Source organism: Antechinus flavipes, chromosome 1 (genome assembly GCF_016432865.1).
Source record: "Antechinus flavipes isolate AdamAnt ecotype Samford, QLD, Australia chromosome 1, AdamAnt_v2, whole genome shotgun sequence".
Taxonomy (NCBI): domain Eukaryota; kingdom Metazoa; phylum Chordata; class Mammalia; order Dasyuromorphia; family Dasyuridae; genus Antechinus; species Antechinus flavipes.
Genome location: NC_067398.1, coordinates 250889949 through 250904675, shown reverse-complemented (window position 1 = coordinate 250904675; position 14727 = coordinate 250889949). Strand labels below are relative to the sequence as shown.

Below are 14727 nucleotides of genomic sequence, written 5' to 3'. Positions count from 1 at the left end.
TCTAGACCATGTACATCATGTCAGTTGGTCACGAGACAGTCATTCAATCAACAATCACTAAATTGGGAGCAGGGCAGTGTGAGTGTGATTAAAAGCCTTTTAACTTCACTTTATTTTTTATTATCTCCTGGATCAAAGCAGAAAGCTGAGCATAATTTCATCCCTAATCTGAATCCTTACAGCTGATGTCCTTACTTTTGCTAGTGGCATTGTATCTGATTCTCATTAGTAGGGAAGAGCTAATTATGATGATAACATAGAAATGATGGGAACCTAGGAGGGGCAGGAAAGTGGACCCCTGCCTCCTAGAATTTGTAATAGACAAAGAGAGTCTAGAGTTTGTCCTCTCGATTTAGGGAAAGCAAATTTCAAAGGGATCAGAGGTACGATAAGTGGATCCTATGGATTGAAATTCTATAGGGAAACAGTTCAGGAGGGATGTGGAATTGTTAAGAATGAAGTTCTATAGACACAAAAGGAAGCATTTCCAATGAGGAGGATAATAGGATCATACTGTTTCATCAATAAGTGCTGCCTCATTGATTGATACTAAGTACCTGGGAAACATAATAAAGGGCAGTCTTGGTCCCTTTCCTCCCCCAGATTGCTCCCCTAAAGCTCATGTGATTGAGTCAGTAGCCACTGAAGCACCCAAAGCCAACCTTCTTATTAACAGTTTGCCTGGAGTAAATAAGAATTGATCTTTGGTGAGCTGAAATATTTTATTTTGTTATTATCTGCAATCATGAAGGAAGACAGATTAGTAGAAAAAGACCAATAGGTACAAAAGCAAACTGGTAGCTTACTAATAGAAATAATCCAATAGGTGTAAAAGCAAACTGATAGATTGTGGACTTCCATTCATAAGGCTGAATTGAGACCAGCCCCTTCTCTTCACCTCTACCCCACCCTCCCAAAGAAAGAAGTGAGAGTTTTCAAGGAGAATGTATCTGAAGGAGTGACATTAGCTACCTTCATCCCTTCCTTTTTATTTAACCAAGAGAACCAAGTAATTCAGAAAATTGGAGCTCAGATCCCTGGTTTCCCCATAAAGAAGTACCTGGATGCCCTTCAAGTTCATTCTCCGCTTTGGGGGGTGATAAGGCAGGAAATACTTGCTGTCCTCTGGTGAATCCTCAGATGTTGATGAATCATCTGCTTCCTGACCATTGGCTTTAGGGCTAGAATCTCCAAAGGTCTGAGAGATAATAGTTACTGGCAGATTCCTGGGAAGACTCTGGAAATAGGGAGATAAATTTAGGATAGTAAATTATCTTGAAAACAGGTCAAAAATAAGAGACATGGCTGTCATAGCACCACTGGTACTAGCAAACTATTTTAATTACTTCCTAGCTATGTGACTCCGGGCAAATCTCTTAACCTCTGTTTGCCTCAGTTTCCTCATCTGTAAAAAGGGAATACTAATAGAACTTACCTTCCAAGGTTATTGTGAGGATCAAATGAGATAATATTTGTATGGTGTTTCTTAGCATTGTACCTAGCCTCTACTAGGGGCTATATAAATGTTATTGCTATTGTTGTGGCCATTATTATTGTTGTTGTTGTTGTTATTATTATTACATTTTAGGATTATTCTTCAATCTACCCTCTCTTCAAATTCATTCTGCCATTGAGTTTAATTAAACTTTCCTTTATCACCTCTTTCTCATTTGTCTGAAATGTTCATGCCTGCACAAGCCTTCACCTCTTGTGTAAACCTTGAGGACTATTTAAGGTCTGCCGTTCTTCACAACTAGACTATTATAATAGCCTGATAATTGGTTTCTCAGCCTGCAGTCTCTCTTCCTTCTAGCTTCCTCAGTCATCCTTGACTCTAAGGAAAGATTGATCATCTTAAAATTCTATTTGCATATGTCACATGTAACTTTCCTGCTCACAAATCTTCAGTGGCTCCCTACTACCTTTATAGAAGAGAGCCCACATTTCTCTTTTTGATTTAAAGCTCTTTATAATCTGACTCCTACCTGCTTCTACAAATCATTTCCTACTGCTCTTTTGCAGAATTGATAGGATCATAGATTTAGAACTGGAAGAGATCTTCTAGAGTCCAAGGGTCCTCAAACTTTTTAAATAGGGGGCCAGTTCACCGTCCCTCAGACTGTTGGAAGGCCGGACCATAGTAAAAACAAAAACTTTGTTTTGTGGGCCTTTAAATAAAGAAACTTCACAGCCCTGGGTGAGGGGGATAATCGTCCTCAGCTGCCGCATCTGGCCCGTGGGCCGTAGTTTGAGGACCCTTGTTAACTAGACCATCCAATCTAACCTGCTTCATTTTACAGATGAGGAAATAGGATCAGACAAGGGAGTTGCCCAAACTCACGCAGCCAGTGAAGTGACTAAGCTGGGATTTGAACCAAGTTTCTCCAAATCTAAATCTGGAGCTGTGCAGTGGGCCCTTGTGCCTTCCATTCAGTTCAACAAAGCATTTATTAAGTGTCTTCTATGTGCAGAGGAAGCTGGGCTTAGAACAGAGAAAGATGACCTTTGACCGACATATGGTCCCATCTCTTATTCACACTGATTGTGTAACCCTGGGTAATAACTTAACTTCTCAAGCTTCCAGGAAATTTTTAAAGACTTTTTAACTTGCAATTAGCATATGTATGTATGTCACACAAAACATACACTCACACACATACACACAGTGCTCTAAAAGTTTTGGTGCAGTTTTAAGCTTTAATAAGCTTAAATTTTTAAAAATTCAGTTAATTTTAATGAATAACTTTTTTGTTTTAATAAGCTTAAAACTGTACCAGGACTTTTGGGCACTGTGTGTATATGTGTGTGTGTGTGTGTGTGTGTGTGTGTGTGTGTGTGTGTGTGTATTATATCTATCTATCTAGATAAAGCACACACACATATATATATTATATATATAAAATACACACACACACACACACACACACACACACACATATATATATACATACATGCACACATATCGGTATATGATCTACCTATCCAGAGCTAGGTCCCAATTAGTGAGAATAATGAATCCTGTGAAGTGCTGCCATTATTTGAATTTGCACTGTATATTTCTATTGGGCTAGAACCAATTACTATATTTTAAATAACTATATGCAAAAAGTGAAAATTTGGAAACATGAGCTCAATTCATGGGAATCATTATTTGCACTAATTGGGACCTATGGCTTTTTAGGATACTCTGTATGTATATATGTAGATTTAGGTATAATTTGTACAATATATATGCAGCTAAGTCAATTACCCTATTTTATACATTATAACTTTAAAGAGTACAAATTTGAATACATATGTCCATTTCATGGTTTCATTATTTACACTAATTGGGACCCAGAACTTTTGGATACCTTGTATATCTATGCATAATTTGAGATAAAAATCTATATACTTTTGTGAACAGCTAGGTCAATTACCCCTATTTTACACATTATAACTTTAGAATCCAAATTTGAATACATGTGACCTCTTCATGGATTCATTATTTGCTCTAATTCAAACCTGAGACTTTTGGAATATTTTATATATGTATACTTAGATTGAGATAGAATCAATATATCTATATGTAGAGTGAGGTCAGCCACTCTATTTTGCACATTATAACTTTGCAGAGTATAAATCTGAATACATGGGGTCGCTTTGTGGAATCCGTTATTTGTATTTATTAGGGACTCATGTCTAAGTACAAAATGAAAGTGACTTGCCCAGAGTGAAACACTAAACATCTGAGACTGGATTTGAACACGGATTTCACTGACTCCAGGTCACTTGCCACTTAGCTGACCAATGATGGAAGAACAGTACACTCTTTTAAAAGAGGCAAACAAAGACTGAGGAGAATATGAGACTCACAAGGTCCTTTTCTCAAAGTCAGGGATAGTCATATTTTACTGTCTTGTGCCCAGTTCTGGGCTCCCCTATTAAAGAGGGGCATGGAAATCTTGGAAAAGCTTCAGAAGAGCCAAGATGATTAAAAGTTTAGAGAATTTAACAGTGCTGTCCTTTTGTGTATGTTAATAGCTAAGGACCAGACAGCTAACTCTGCAGGGAAGAAAAATTAGCAAATTAATGAATCAGGGTTTTGTTTATACTGGTCTTAAGAAAAGCAATCACTTGTTTGCTTAAGTAAGAGTTTCTGCTTTTCTTACAGATATTGGTTGCTGAAAGCCTGGGTCCTCACTGTGAAAGGAACTACCAAACTGAGACTATCCTCTGGAAATTTACCCAGACACTAATGGCTTCAGTGAAATTATTAAACAATAATTGGCCTTGATGGCGGAAGTGTAAACGGGATCCTTATTAATGATTTTACCAATTGTTCTTCTATTGCTGACATATGTCAAGATAATATAAGATATAGAATCATAGATCTGGGATCTGTGAGGTCATCTAGCTTAGTCCCCCCAATTTGCAGATGAGTTTAAAGACAGGATTATTTAGTATGGAGAAGAATTGAACTCCTGTCTATAACTAAATGAAAGGCAAGTCTTATAGAAGAGGTCATCAAAATGTGGTTCCAAGATACTTGGGAGTCCCAAAGACCCTTTCAGGAGTTGAAGTCAAAACTATTTTCCAAAAAATACTAAGGCACTTAAGTGTCTAATATTGTAAAGATATAAGTTGCATAAATTCCTTGGGGAATCCTTGATAATTTTCAAGCATATTGAGACTAAAAGTTTGAGGAACGCTATAAGAGAATGATGGATCATTTTCAATAATGACTTTTATATTAGCAATTATTATTGTTATTATGCATTTTAAAGTTTGCAAAGCACTTTTCTTAAAACATGTCTATGAGGTAAGAAGGGCAAAAATTATTATCTCTATTTTATCGAAGAAACTAAGGAATTCACCAAAGTCACAAATCTAAGTAATTATCTTAGTGAGAATTCAAATCGAGGTCTTCTAGAAAATCTAGATTTTCTCCACTACACCAGCCTGCCTATTTCTTCTAACTAGCTTCCTTCTAATTGCCTCCCATGATGCCAGTATTATGGCTTCCTAGATGAGAGATGGAAGATCAAGGACTTCATCCTACCTGGTCAAGGCCACTGTTGTCTTTGGAAAGGCGCCGGAGTTTGCTCTCTAGGTTCACAATACAGGCTTCCTTCCGAACCATCTCAATCCTCAGTTCATCATTTTTTTCCTCCAGTTCTCGGATCTGCTTTCTGTACTTGTCCTTCTCAATCAAGCATTGGGAATACTGAGTCTGTGCTTCATCACGAGAGTGGAATGCCTACCATGGACAAGGAAATATGACCACCTGGGTCAGCCATATAATTCACACCAAATCAAATTCCAAATCCCAAATATTCCCTGACCTCCAGTTAGGAAGACCTCTTTTCCTCATTCTTTTAACTGGATACCATGAAAATAGCTGGTATTCTGGCTGTCCAGATGCTCTTCATCATCATTCTTTATAACTGTAATTACAGCTCTCTTCTTTACTAACTTAAAAACTTCATATTTCTTCTTAGTTTTTCCGATGCTTAACTCTAAGCAGATACCTGGTCTCGTTCTTTTTCTACTTCCTCCAGTTGTATCATCACAGTATTCATGCGGTGTTTGTACATATCACAGTCCTTCCCCAGGGTTGAGCACTTCAATTCCAGGTCTTCCTTCTCTTCTAGGTACTATGAGAACGATGTGAGGAAATCAATAAACTCATTAAGTCATTAAACCCAACAATTTTCTAGTGATTTCTCCTCCAGGAAGGGTAAAATTCACTGCTCTTGGCTCAGTGGGTGCTAATCTGTAATTCAGAAATTTAGAAATTTGCAGCTGGAAGGGATGTTATAAGACCCTTCATTTTATAGATGAGGAAACTGAGACCCAGTGTGGTTCAGATATGACTATATATCAGAAAGTAACCATAAAAGCTGCTCATGTCACCTCTGCCTCTTTTAAATCCAAATTTAAGTGCAGGTTGATATCAACCTCATAATGTTGATGAATGAAAGTTGAACAACATGTTACCAGATCAAAGGATTACAAATTAAATCTAGAGGGGATCTTAGAGACATCTGATGATGACTCAAGATGCAGTGAATGACCTTGGTGTCTTCGATGTCTAATCAAGCAGAGAGCAAAACTCTGTTGGGCTGGTCACATTGTTTGAATGCCAAATATATGCTTGCCAAAAAATATTTTATGGAGAACTCTCATAAGGCAAGTGCTCACAGGGTGGTCAGAAAAAGTGATACAAGGACACTCTTAAGGTCTCTCTTAAGAACTTTAGAATTGATTGAATGACAAGGGAGACACTGGCACAGGACTGTCCAGCATGGCGTGCCCTCATCTGAGAAGGTACTATGCTCTAGGAGCAAAGCAGAATTTATATAGTCTTCCCCCAAAACTGTGAGATGAGCAAAACCAGAGAAATTGTCCCAAATGTTCATAGGGATCATGTGTGTCTGATCTGTGGCAGAGCATTCTGAACTTTTATCCGTCTGATCAGCCATAGTTGGACACTCTGTAACTGGACTCTAACATAGCGATATCATTTTGGACCTCTTGGAGTACCAAATACAATCATTAGGGGACATCTATTTCAATTTGTTCATTTTACAAAGAAGGAAACTGAGGTCTAAAGTTCATAAGTGATTTGCTTAAAGCCCAAAGAAAATTGTTGGGAATTTAACCAAGGTCCTAAGAATCCAAAACCATTCTTTTCTAATTACAACTGTATGTCCTCCTTAGCTAAAACAAACAAGATTGAGGGAACTATCTTTACCTTAGGCAAAAGGGACAGAACCAGGTACCTAACAAATATGCAAAAGGGGATCAATACAAATCAAAGGAAATTGAACACCATTAGGGGAATGGCCAGCCAGCCAACTTCTGCCCAGCTACAAAGAAGCTTGAGAAGCCCTTGGGGACGGGATTGATTCATGTCCCCTCCATATTTGGTTCTCTCCATCTCTGATTCCACCTTGTCTCTTAGCTCCTCAGCCTGACGCATCTCTTCCTGCAGGTTATAAATCTTGTTGACCAGCTCCTGTCTATCTTCCAGAGCCTCTTTCCGGTCGTGTTCCAGGATATCTAAAATAGCTTTGTCTGAGTCTGGCAGGCTGCGTTTTCCAGCCTGGGAAGAAGAAAAAAAGACTTTAAAACTGTAGGTGGGGTAAGTGAAATGGAACAGGAAGGAAGTGAGAACAAGAGGGAATGATAGGCATAAAGACAACCTAGTTTGTAATGGGGAAAGTGGGGAAGGAGGAGAAGTCTCTTGGGATCTCTAAGAAGCTTATCACTTAAGAAGTTTATCACCTGGAAAGGCGAATAAAACCCACCTCTCCTCAGGAATATCTTGACTCCCATTGTTCTGCACAGGCTCTTATCAAGAGCTGACAGAAGCAGTTGCAGCTACTTGAAACGTTCTGTAGGCAACAACAATAAGAAAGCTGATCTGCCTTCCAGACTTTACATCTGAAATATCAATTAATCTGCCCTGTTTTAACCCAGGATTCATCTTCTGCCAGGAGGAAAAAATTGAAACATTGGCTAGGCAATCTTGGGTGAAGGAGCGGAGGAGGGAGCAAGACAAAACAGATTTCCTCCCCTTCTGTTATAGATAATTTAGGGGGATGACTTTATTTGGTTTATAATTCATGCACCCATCAATGTCATAGAATCATTGACTCTTAGAGCTTAGTGAGATCTTAAATATCATCTGTTCCACCCTCCATCTGAAATGAGAATATTCTCGACAATATCTTTGATAAGTGATCATTAAGCCCAGGAGTTCTTAACCAGTTTCTTGTAATAGTGTTCCCTTGGCAATCTGTATCCCTTTCAGAATAATAGTTTTAAATTCAAAAAATACAAAGGAAAACATTGAAATAGAGTTATTGAAATGTAAAAACAAAACAAAACAAAAAAGTCCCCAGATTCCAGGTAAGAATCCTTGATCTAGCTTTTAAATACTTATAGGAACAGAAAACTCACTACTTAAGAGAATTACCTATTTCAATTTTCTATAGCTACGTTAGGCAGCCTCTCTTTTTGAGTTGAAACCTTCCAACCATTAGTCCTAGGTCTGTCTTCTGGAGTTCTATAGAATCAGACTAATTCTTCTTCCTCATGCCAATCAGTATTCCAGTATTTGAATAGGAGTACTATATATCTCTCAATTTTTTTTCTTCTCCAGACTACTGTTTTAAGTCCCTTTATCACCTTATTTGCTCCCCATCCCCTTTTGGAAGGGACACAATTGGGGTTAAGTGACTTGCCCAGAGTCACACAATTAGTAAGCATCTAAGGCTAACTCTGAATTCAGGTCCTCCTGACTTCAGGGCTGGTACTCTATCCACATGCCTCCTAGATACTCTTTAGTTGCCTTTTTAAGAGCACAAAACAATTTGTTAATACCCCATAAATGAACATAATTGTTCCCCTGATTTTCTCCAAGACTTGGATTAAATCCTACCTTCTTCAGGAGGCCTCCCAGGTATTAGTGCTGTCCCCTATCAGATTACCTTCTATTTACTCTGAACTTATATGTTGTGTCTCCCAGTAGAGGGAGGGTTATTGTTTGTTCTTTTTGTGTGTATCTACAACATTTAACATAGTGTCTGACTATGTTGTAAACCCCTAATAAATGCTTGTTTACAGACTGAATAATATTTCAAATGGTCTGACCAGTATAGTATACAATAGGATTATTGCTTCTGTTTACCTGAAGGGAGATAGATAGATAGAGACAGAGAGAGACAGAGACAGAAATAGAGACAGACACAGAGACAGAGACACAGAGAGAAAAGAGACATATACAGAGGTGGGGGAGAGAAAGGGAGGGAGGTCGGAGAGAGAGAGAGAGAGAGAGAGAGAGAGAGAGAGAGAGAGAGAGAGAGAGAGAGAATGAAAGTGAGAGAGCGAAAGAGAGAGCGAGAGAGAATGAAAGTGAGAGAGCGAAAGAGAGAGCAAAAGAGAGAGAGAATGAAAGTGAGAGAGCGAAAGAGAGAGTGAGAGAGAGAGAGAAAGAGAGAGAGAGAGAGAGAGAGAGGGAGGAAGAAGAAGAAGAGAGGGAGGGAAGGAAAAGAAGAAGAAGAGTGAGAAGGAGAGGGAGAGATTATGTTTGTACACGTGTAGACCTTGTGATTTCATCATTAGGAAACTCTCAGTGTGGAAACTCCATACCAATACAAAACAGGAACTAATTTGTAATTTAATGTCTTTCTTGTTCAGTTATTTTAGTCATAATCCCATTTTGGGGTTTTCTTGGCAAAGATGATGGTGTATTTCCTTCTCCAGCTAATTTTCCAGGTGAGGAAACTGAGGCAAACAGAATTAAGTAACTTGCCCAGGGTCACACAACTAGTAGTTTGAGGCTGGATTTGAACTTATGAAGATGAATTTTCCTCATTCAAGCTCAGTACTCCATCCAGTCATAGACTTTATTGCCCATGGATCAAATAGCTGGTATTATGTTAGAGGCAACATTAGAACCTGAGTCCTCCTGGCTTCAAATTAAGCTCTTTCCACTTTACCATGCAGTGTTTTGGGCTCTATAAATCTATTAATGCAGCCAAATATAGTTATATCATACTGGTGACTCATATAGAGACTATTAAGCTAGATAATTTGCCTCTCCTCCACCCTGCCAACTTCTGTATTTTGCTGGAATTTTTGGAGCCAAAATTTAGGGTTTTACATTTATACTTTATTAAATTTCATCTTAAAATTTAATTATTGAGCTCCTCTTACATTTAAATCACTGGACTAGGTGCTGGAAGTATTTATCATCAAGAAACTTCCATTCTATTGTTAGCTTTGCCCTAGCCCTATCCTAGACAATTGAGCCCTTGTCAAGATAATTTGGAATCCAGATGCTTTCATCTGATATACTGGCTATCCCTCTCAGCTTTGTGGAATCTACAAAGTTGATACATTTTATGTCTTAGCCTAAGTTATTAAATATGTCGAATGATGCTAGACCAAGGAAAGAGTCTAATGGCAACCCTTTGGGTTGACATTGGTACAATAAGAAAAAATCTTTGGGGTATAATTATTTAACCATGAAAGGTAGTATACTGTAGTAGATGCACAGTGATCCTTAAAGCTAGAAAGACTTAGATTCACAGACTGCTTTGATACATGTTGGCTATGTGACAACTGGCTGGGCAAATCACCTTGGTGCTCTAGGCAATACTCTATGGCTATAAATTCAACAGGAGGTGTTAGAAGGAGTTTCACCAATCGTCATAGTCCAAACTCAATCCCTATTCAGCCATATGAATCACATAGTTTTCCCTTCCCATCTTGTCCTTGAAGCCATAAGGAAATACATGGTCAAACATCTTGTTAAAATGCAGCAATTTTCAGATTGCCAGCATCTCAATAAAGAAAATCAGATTACTTGGGCATGATTTGTTTTTACTAAACAAAAATTGGTCCCTATTCTCTTTCAAAGGACTCACAAGTCATCTCTTTTAGGATTTTCATGATAATTGAAATTGAACTAATCATTTTCTAGGTTCCAGGATTAGCCTTTTTTTTTTCCCTGAAAATTGATTTGGAGTGACCAATGTTGGGGATTGAATTTGATTATATGAAGAAAACTACTGTCTAGTTATCTATATACATATTTATATCTGCATACAAATAACTTTAATAACTTAAAATTGCATAAGGCTTTTAGAACATTTAATATATGCATACAATGTACATACATTCATTGTATAAATCATACATGTAAGTATATATATACATACACATATATATGTATGTTTGCATGAGTATATTCATAATACATTTTTGCATGTACATATGCATATAAAATCTGAACTTGTTAAAATCCTGAAAGATAAGTTTGTTTCCCTAATGTGCTCTCTATATTATCTTGTATTGATTTTTCTTGGAAGATTACCACCAAGACTACTCACCTGAATAATTGATTGTAACTCCTGGATTTTTGTTTTCAGCATCTCATTCTCCCTCTCCAGTTCAAGAACTTGCTCCTTCTTGGGCCGATTCTCTATGTCATTCTTAAGTTTGAGTGACTGATTCCTCTCCAGCTTGCATTCCTCCTCCATCTTGTTTAATCGGTGCTTCAGTTGATCAATCTGGATACCCCCAAGAAGCCAAATGAAGTGGCCAAGAAACCATGAGTGATACACAAAACATTGATATACAAGCTTTTATGTGCAACTGGCCTGTGTTATTATGACTCTCCTTCCACATGTCCCTTCATTATCTCCATGAGAATGAGAGTATTCTTAATGAATAAGCTTGCCTGTTCACCTTTTATAATTAAGTAGATCCAAATGACCTTGACAATTGGCACATTCTTGACCAATACTGCCACATTGCGAATAGGACACCAATACTCTTTGTAGGGCCTCTTTATAATACACACTTTGTATAACTGAATTCTGCTCTAGCCTCTCTTCTGTTAACATATCCCCCAGGAAAATTCAATCAGGTAGTCAGACAACAAGCATTTATTAAATGTTTATTGTGTGGCTAGCACTATATTAAGCACCGGTGATTAAAAAAAAAGAAAGAAAGAAAAGTGAAAATGGTCCCTGCCTTGGTACATCACACTCTACGAGGGGAATCAAAAAACATAAATATAACTAGGAACAGGAAAGACCTAGTATAGTATCTGAATAGTTCATGTGGCAGTTTCCTAGAATGTTTGCCAGGATCAGAATAAGACAAGTTTCCATTCCATTCTCATTCCCTATTCATGGAGTTACAGGGTTATAGGTCATACATCACAGACAGAGCTGGAAGAAACTTTAGGAGTCAACTAGCCCAATTCTTTTCTTTTCAGATGAGGAAACTGAGACTTATGAAGGTGAGTAAGATCTAAGATAACTAAGTTGTCTAAGATCATATAGATAATAAGTGGAAGAGGTGGAATTTGAGTCCAGATTCTTCGACTCCAGCTAGAGCTTTTTCTATGGAACCACTAAATTTAAATGCTTCCTTGGTAGTATATATCTATACAAGGCTGTATTTACCATGAGCCTTGATATAAGCATCTGTGTGCACAGAAAGATGGATTTAGAGCTGGAAGAAACATTATGGATCATCTAATCTCAACTTATTGGTAAGAAAACTCAGACCTAGAGAAGAAAATGACTTGTGCAAGATCACACAGAAAATAAAGTTGGATCTGAATCCAGGTCTTCTGACTCTAAAGACCACTTCTTTCCATTCAACCAAACTATCTTCTGTAGTAAAGTTCCTTTAGCTAATCAAGGTGAATGTAAAAGTAGCAGCTGTATTCTCCTATTGTCTCTGAGCTCATAATCTAAATCCAGCCCTAAGTGTATCTCACCTCCAACTGGAGGTCCCGGCTCCTCATCACTGCCATGTTCTTTTCTTCACTCAGTTGGGCATACCGCATTGCCAGGTTGTAATTGTCATCCTTCACCTTGATCAGCTCATCATTGTAGTTGTCTCTCTCCTCCTTCATCTTGTGGTACCTCTCCTGGAAAGTCATTAGCTCTACCCGGGTCAGAGTCAGCTGTTTCTTTTCATCTTCCAACTGGCGAGACTTGGCCAGAAGTTCACAGCGCTGCACATCCTTGGCTTTCATTTGCTGCTGCAGCTTGATAACCTCATTCATCAAGAAGTGAGTAAGACCTTCATGGCCTTCCTCCACTAGAGAAAAGGGAAAAGATACCACAGCATTTTCTAGGACCCAGGAAATGATGGAATATGAAGCGGGGAGTAATCAGAAAATTCTCTCTGTGTCTCTCCTCTCTCTCTCTCTGTCTTTAATATCTATCTATCTATCTATCTATCTATGTGCCTGTCTGTCTATCTGTCTATTGAGGGGATAAAAACAGTAAGTAAATCATGCTGACTCCATCTTGCGACTTAATTCTGGAGCTAGCTCAGTTCACTTTCTATTGAGTTATGAATCTAGTTCAATTTCTGTCTTGTGAGAAAACTTTATTCAATTGTGGGACCTGTGAGAAAATTTTATTGCTTTGTTTGAATCTAGGCCTGCATAGCTGGGAGCCTGCACCACATCTACCTGCTGCTTAGAGATGCTTAACTAAGGACCTAGATAATACTGACCAGAAACTTGCTTGGTCAGATCCAAAAATTGATACAAGGAGTTTTCTCACAATTATATATCTCAAGCAATCCACTTGTCTTATCTGAAAACTGATTGGTCAATCAGTTATTGTTTCCATGTTCCCTTGATTGAATGGATGCTTGGAGGAAGAAGGATACTTCTTTTTCTGATCTTTTTAGAATCAAATTACCTAATTTTGTATCCTAGTTAATTCTTTTCCTTTAATTAATTGGTCTTATTTGAGTAATTTAAAAAATGTATACAAATCTTTCTTCCCCTGTATTTGGTGTCCAATTTTAAGCTGAGGAGATCGGGTCCTGGTTTGTTAGGCAATTGGCATGAATTGTTTAATAAATCAATATGGTTGGAAGCTCAAACCTTTGTTTCTTCAGTCATTTCATCTTTCACTCTCTCTCCCTCTTTGTCTCTTTCTGATTCAGTTTCTCTCTCTCCCCCTCCCGTCTGTCTTCCTCATATTTCTTTGTTTTTCTCCCTTTTTTTGTTTCATTCTCTCTCACACATCTATATCCTCCACCCTATTTTCTCTGTCTATCTATGGAGAGGTGAAATACTATCACACCATCAAGGCTTGACTTTGATGATGAGGGGATAAACCAAACCGCATTCTACCCTCCAGGTTAAAGAATCTTAGAATTTTAGAGCCTGTGGAGCAAGTGCTCTATGGTACAGAGGATAGAATACCAACTCTGGAGATAGGAGGATCTGGGTTCAAATGTGACCCTGGGTAAGTCACTTAATTCCAATTATCTTGCCCCTCCCCCCAAAGAAGAATTTTAGAGTTTAGAATCATAAAATATTGTCTCCTCATTTTCCAAATAAGAAAAATGAGGCTCAAAGAGGGGAGTGGGTTATTCAAGGTTACATAAATAGTTTTATGTCTCTTGATAAGATTAGCATCTTTTCACTATGCTATTGTAACCAATGAATACTCCATGAACATTTTACTTAATTATGCTTTTGTTTTTATTTCCTAGTTCCTTCTTTTTGCACCTAATTTTTACCAATAATTACAAATAAATGGCTAGCAAGGCTGGGGTTTCTCTCCCTAAGTGTCCTTTCACAGTTCTCCATATTCTGTTACTTCCTTTATAAATTTGTCAAGAAATTCAGTCTTGCAGACATATCTAACACATTGGAATGGTCACTCCTCTGTACACACATGCATTCTTTCCCCACTCACCCAGCTTCAATGGCACTTACCAACAATGGTAGAAAACCTTCGGGTGGGTTCCTTCCCTGTTACCAGCTTATAAAGTTCTGGATAATAAAACTCCAGACTCTCCAGAAAGACCACATATCCTCTTTCTCCTTTGGTATGAAGAATGTCCAATAGTCGGCCTGAAACAAAAAATATGGTAACAAAAGACATAGAAACAATGAGACCACATTCTTTTGTCAGTCAGTCAATAAACTTTTATTAAATCCCTACTATATGCCAGGTACTGTGCAAAGAAAAAGAAGCATATAGAGAATAAATGTGTATAAAGTTTATATATATATATATATATATATGAATGAAAGTATTTATATGGAGCTGGGAAATACTTCCTGTAGAAGATAGAATTTTAGTTGAGAATTGAAGGGATCCAGGGACGCCAGGAGATGGAGATAAAGAGGAAAAGAATTCTAGGCATGGGGAACAGTCAGAGAAGATGCCCAGAGTAGAGAGA

At 37.9% G+C, this 14727-nt stretch overlaps 1 protein-coding gene across 1 annotated transcript in view; it reads right to left on the bottom strand.

Annotated features, from left to right (window-relative positions):
* CARD11 (caspase recruitment domain family member 11) overlaps positions 1–14727 on the bottom strand; it is a 138374-nt gene that overhangs the window by 36895 nt on the left and 86752 nt on the right. The window contains exons 4-10 of the mRNA XM_052000080.1: positions 14258–14395; positions 12287–12612; positions 10884–11063; positions 6935–7087; positions 5511–5636; positions 5042–5239; positions 1061–1237 (exon numbers count right to left, since the gene is read on the bottom strand). Of these exons, the coding sequence (XP_051856040.1) occupies positions 1061–1237; positions 5042–5239; positions 5511–5636; positions 6935–7087; positions 10884–11063; positions 12287–12612; positions 14258–14395 (1298 nt within the window). The remainder of the gene's footprint in view (positions 1–1060; positions 1238–5041; positions 5240–5510; positions 5637–6934; positions 7088–10883; positions 11064–12286; positions 12613–14257; positions 14396–14727) is intronic.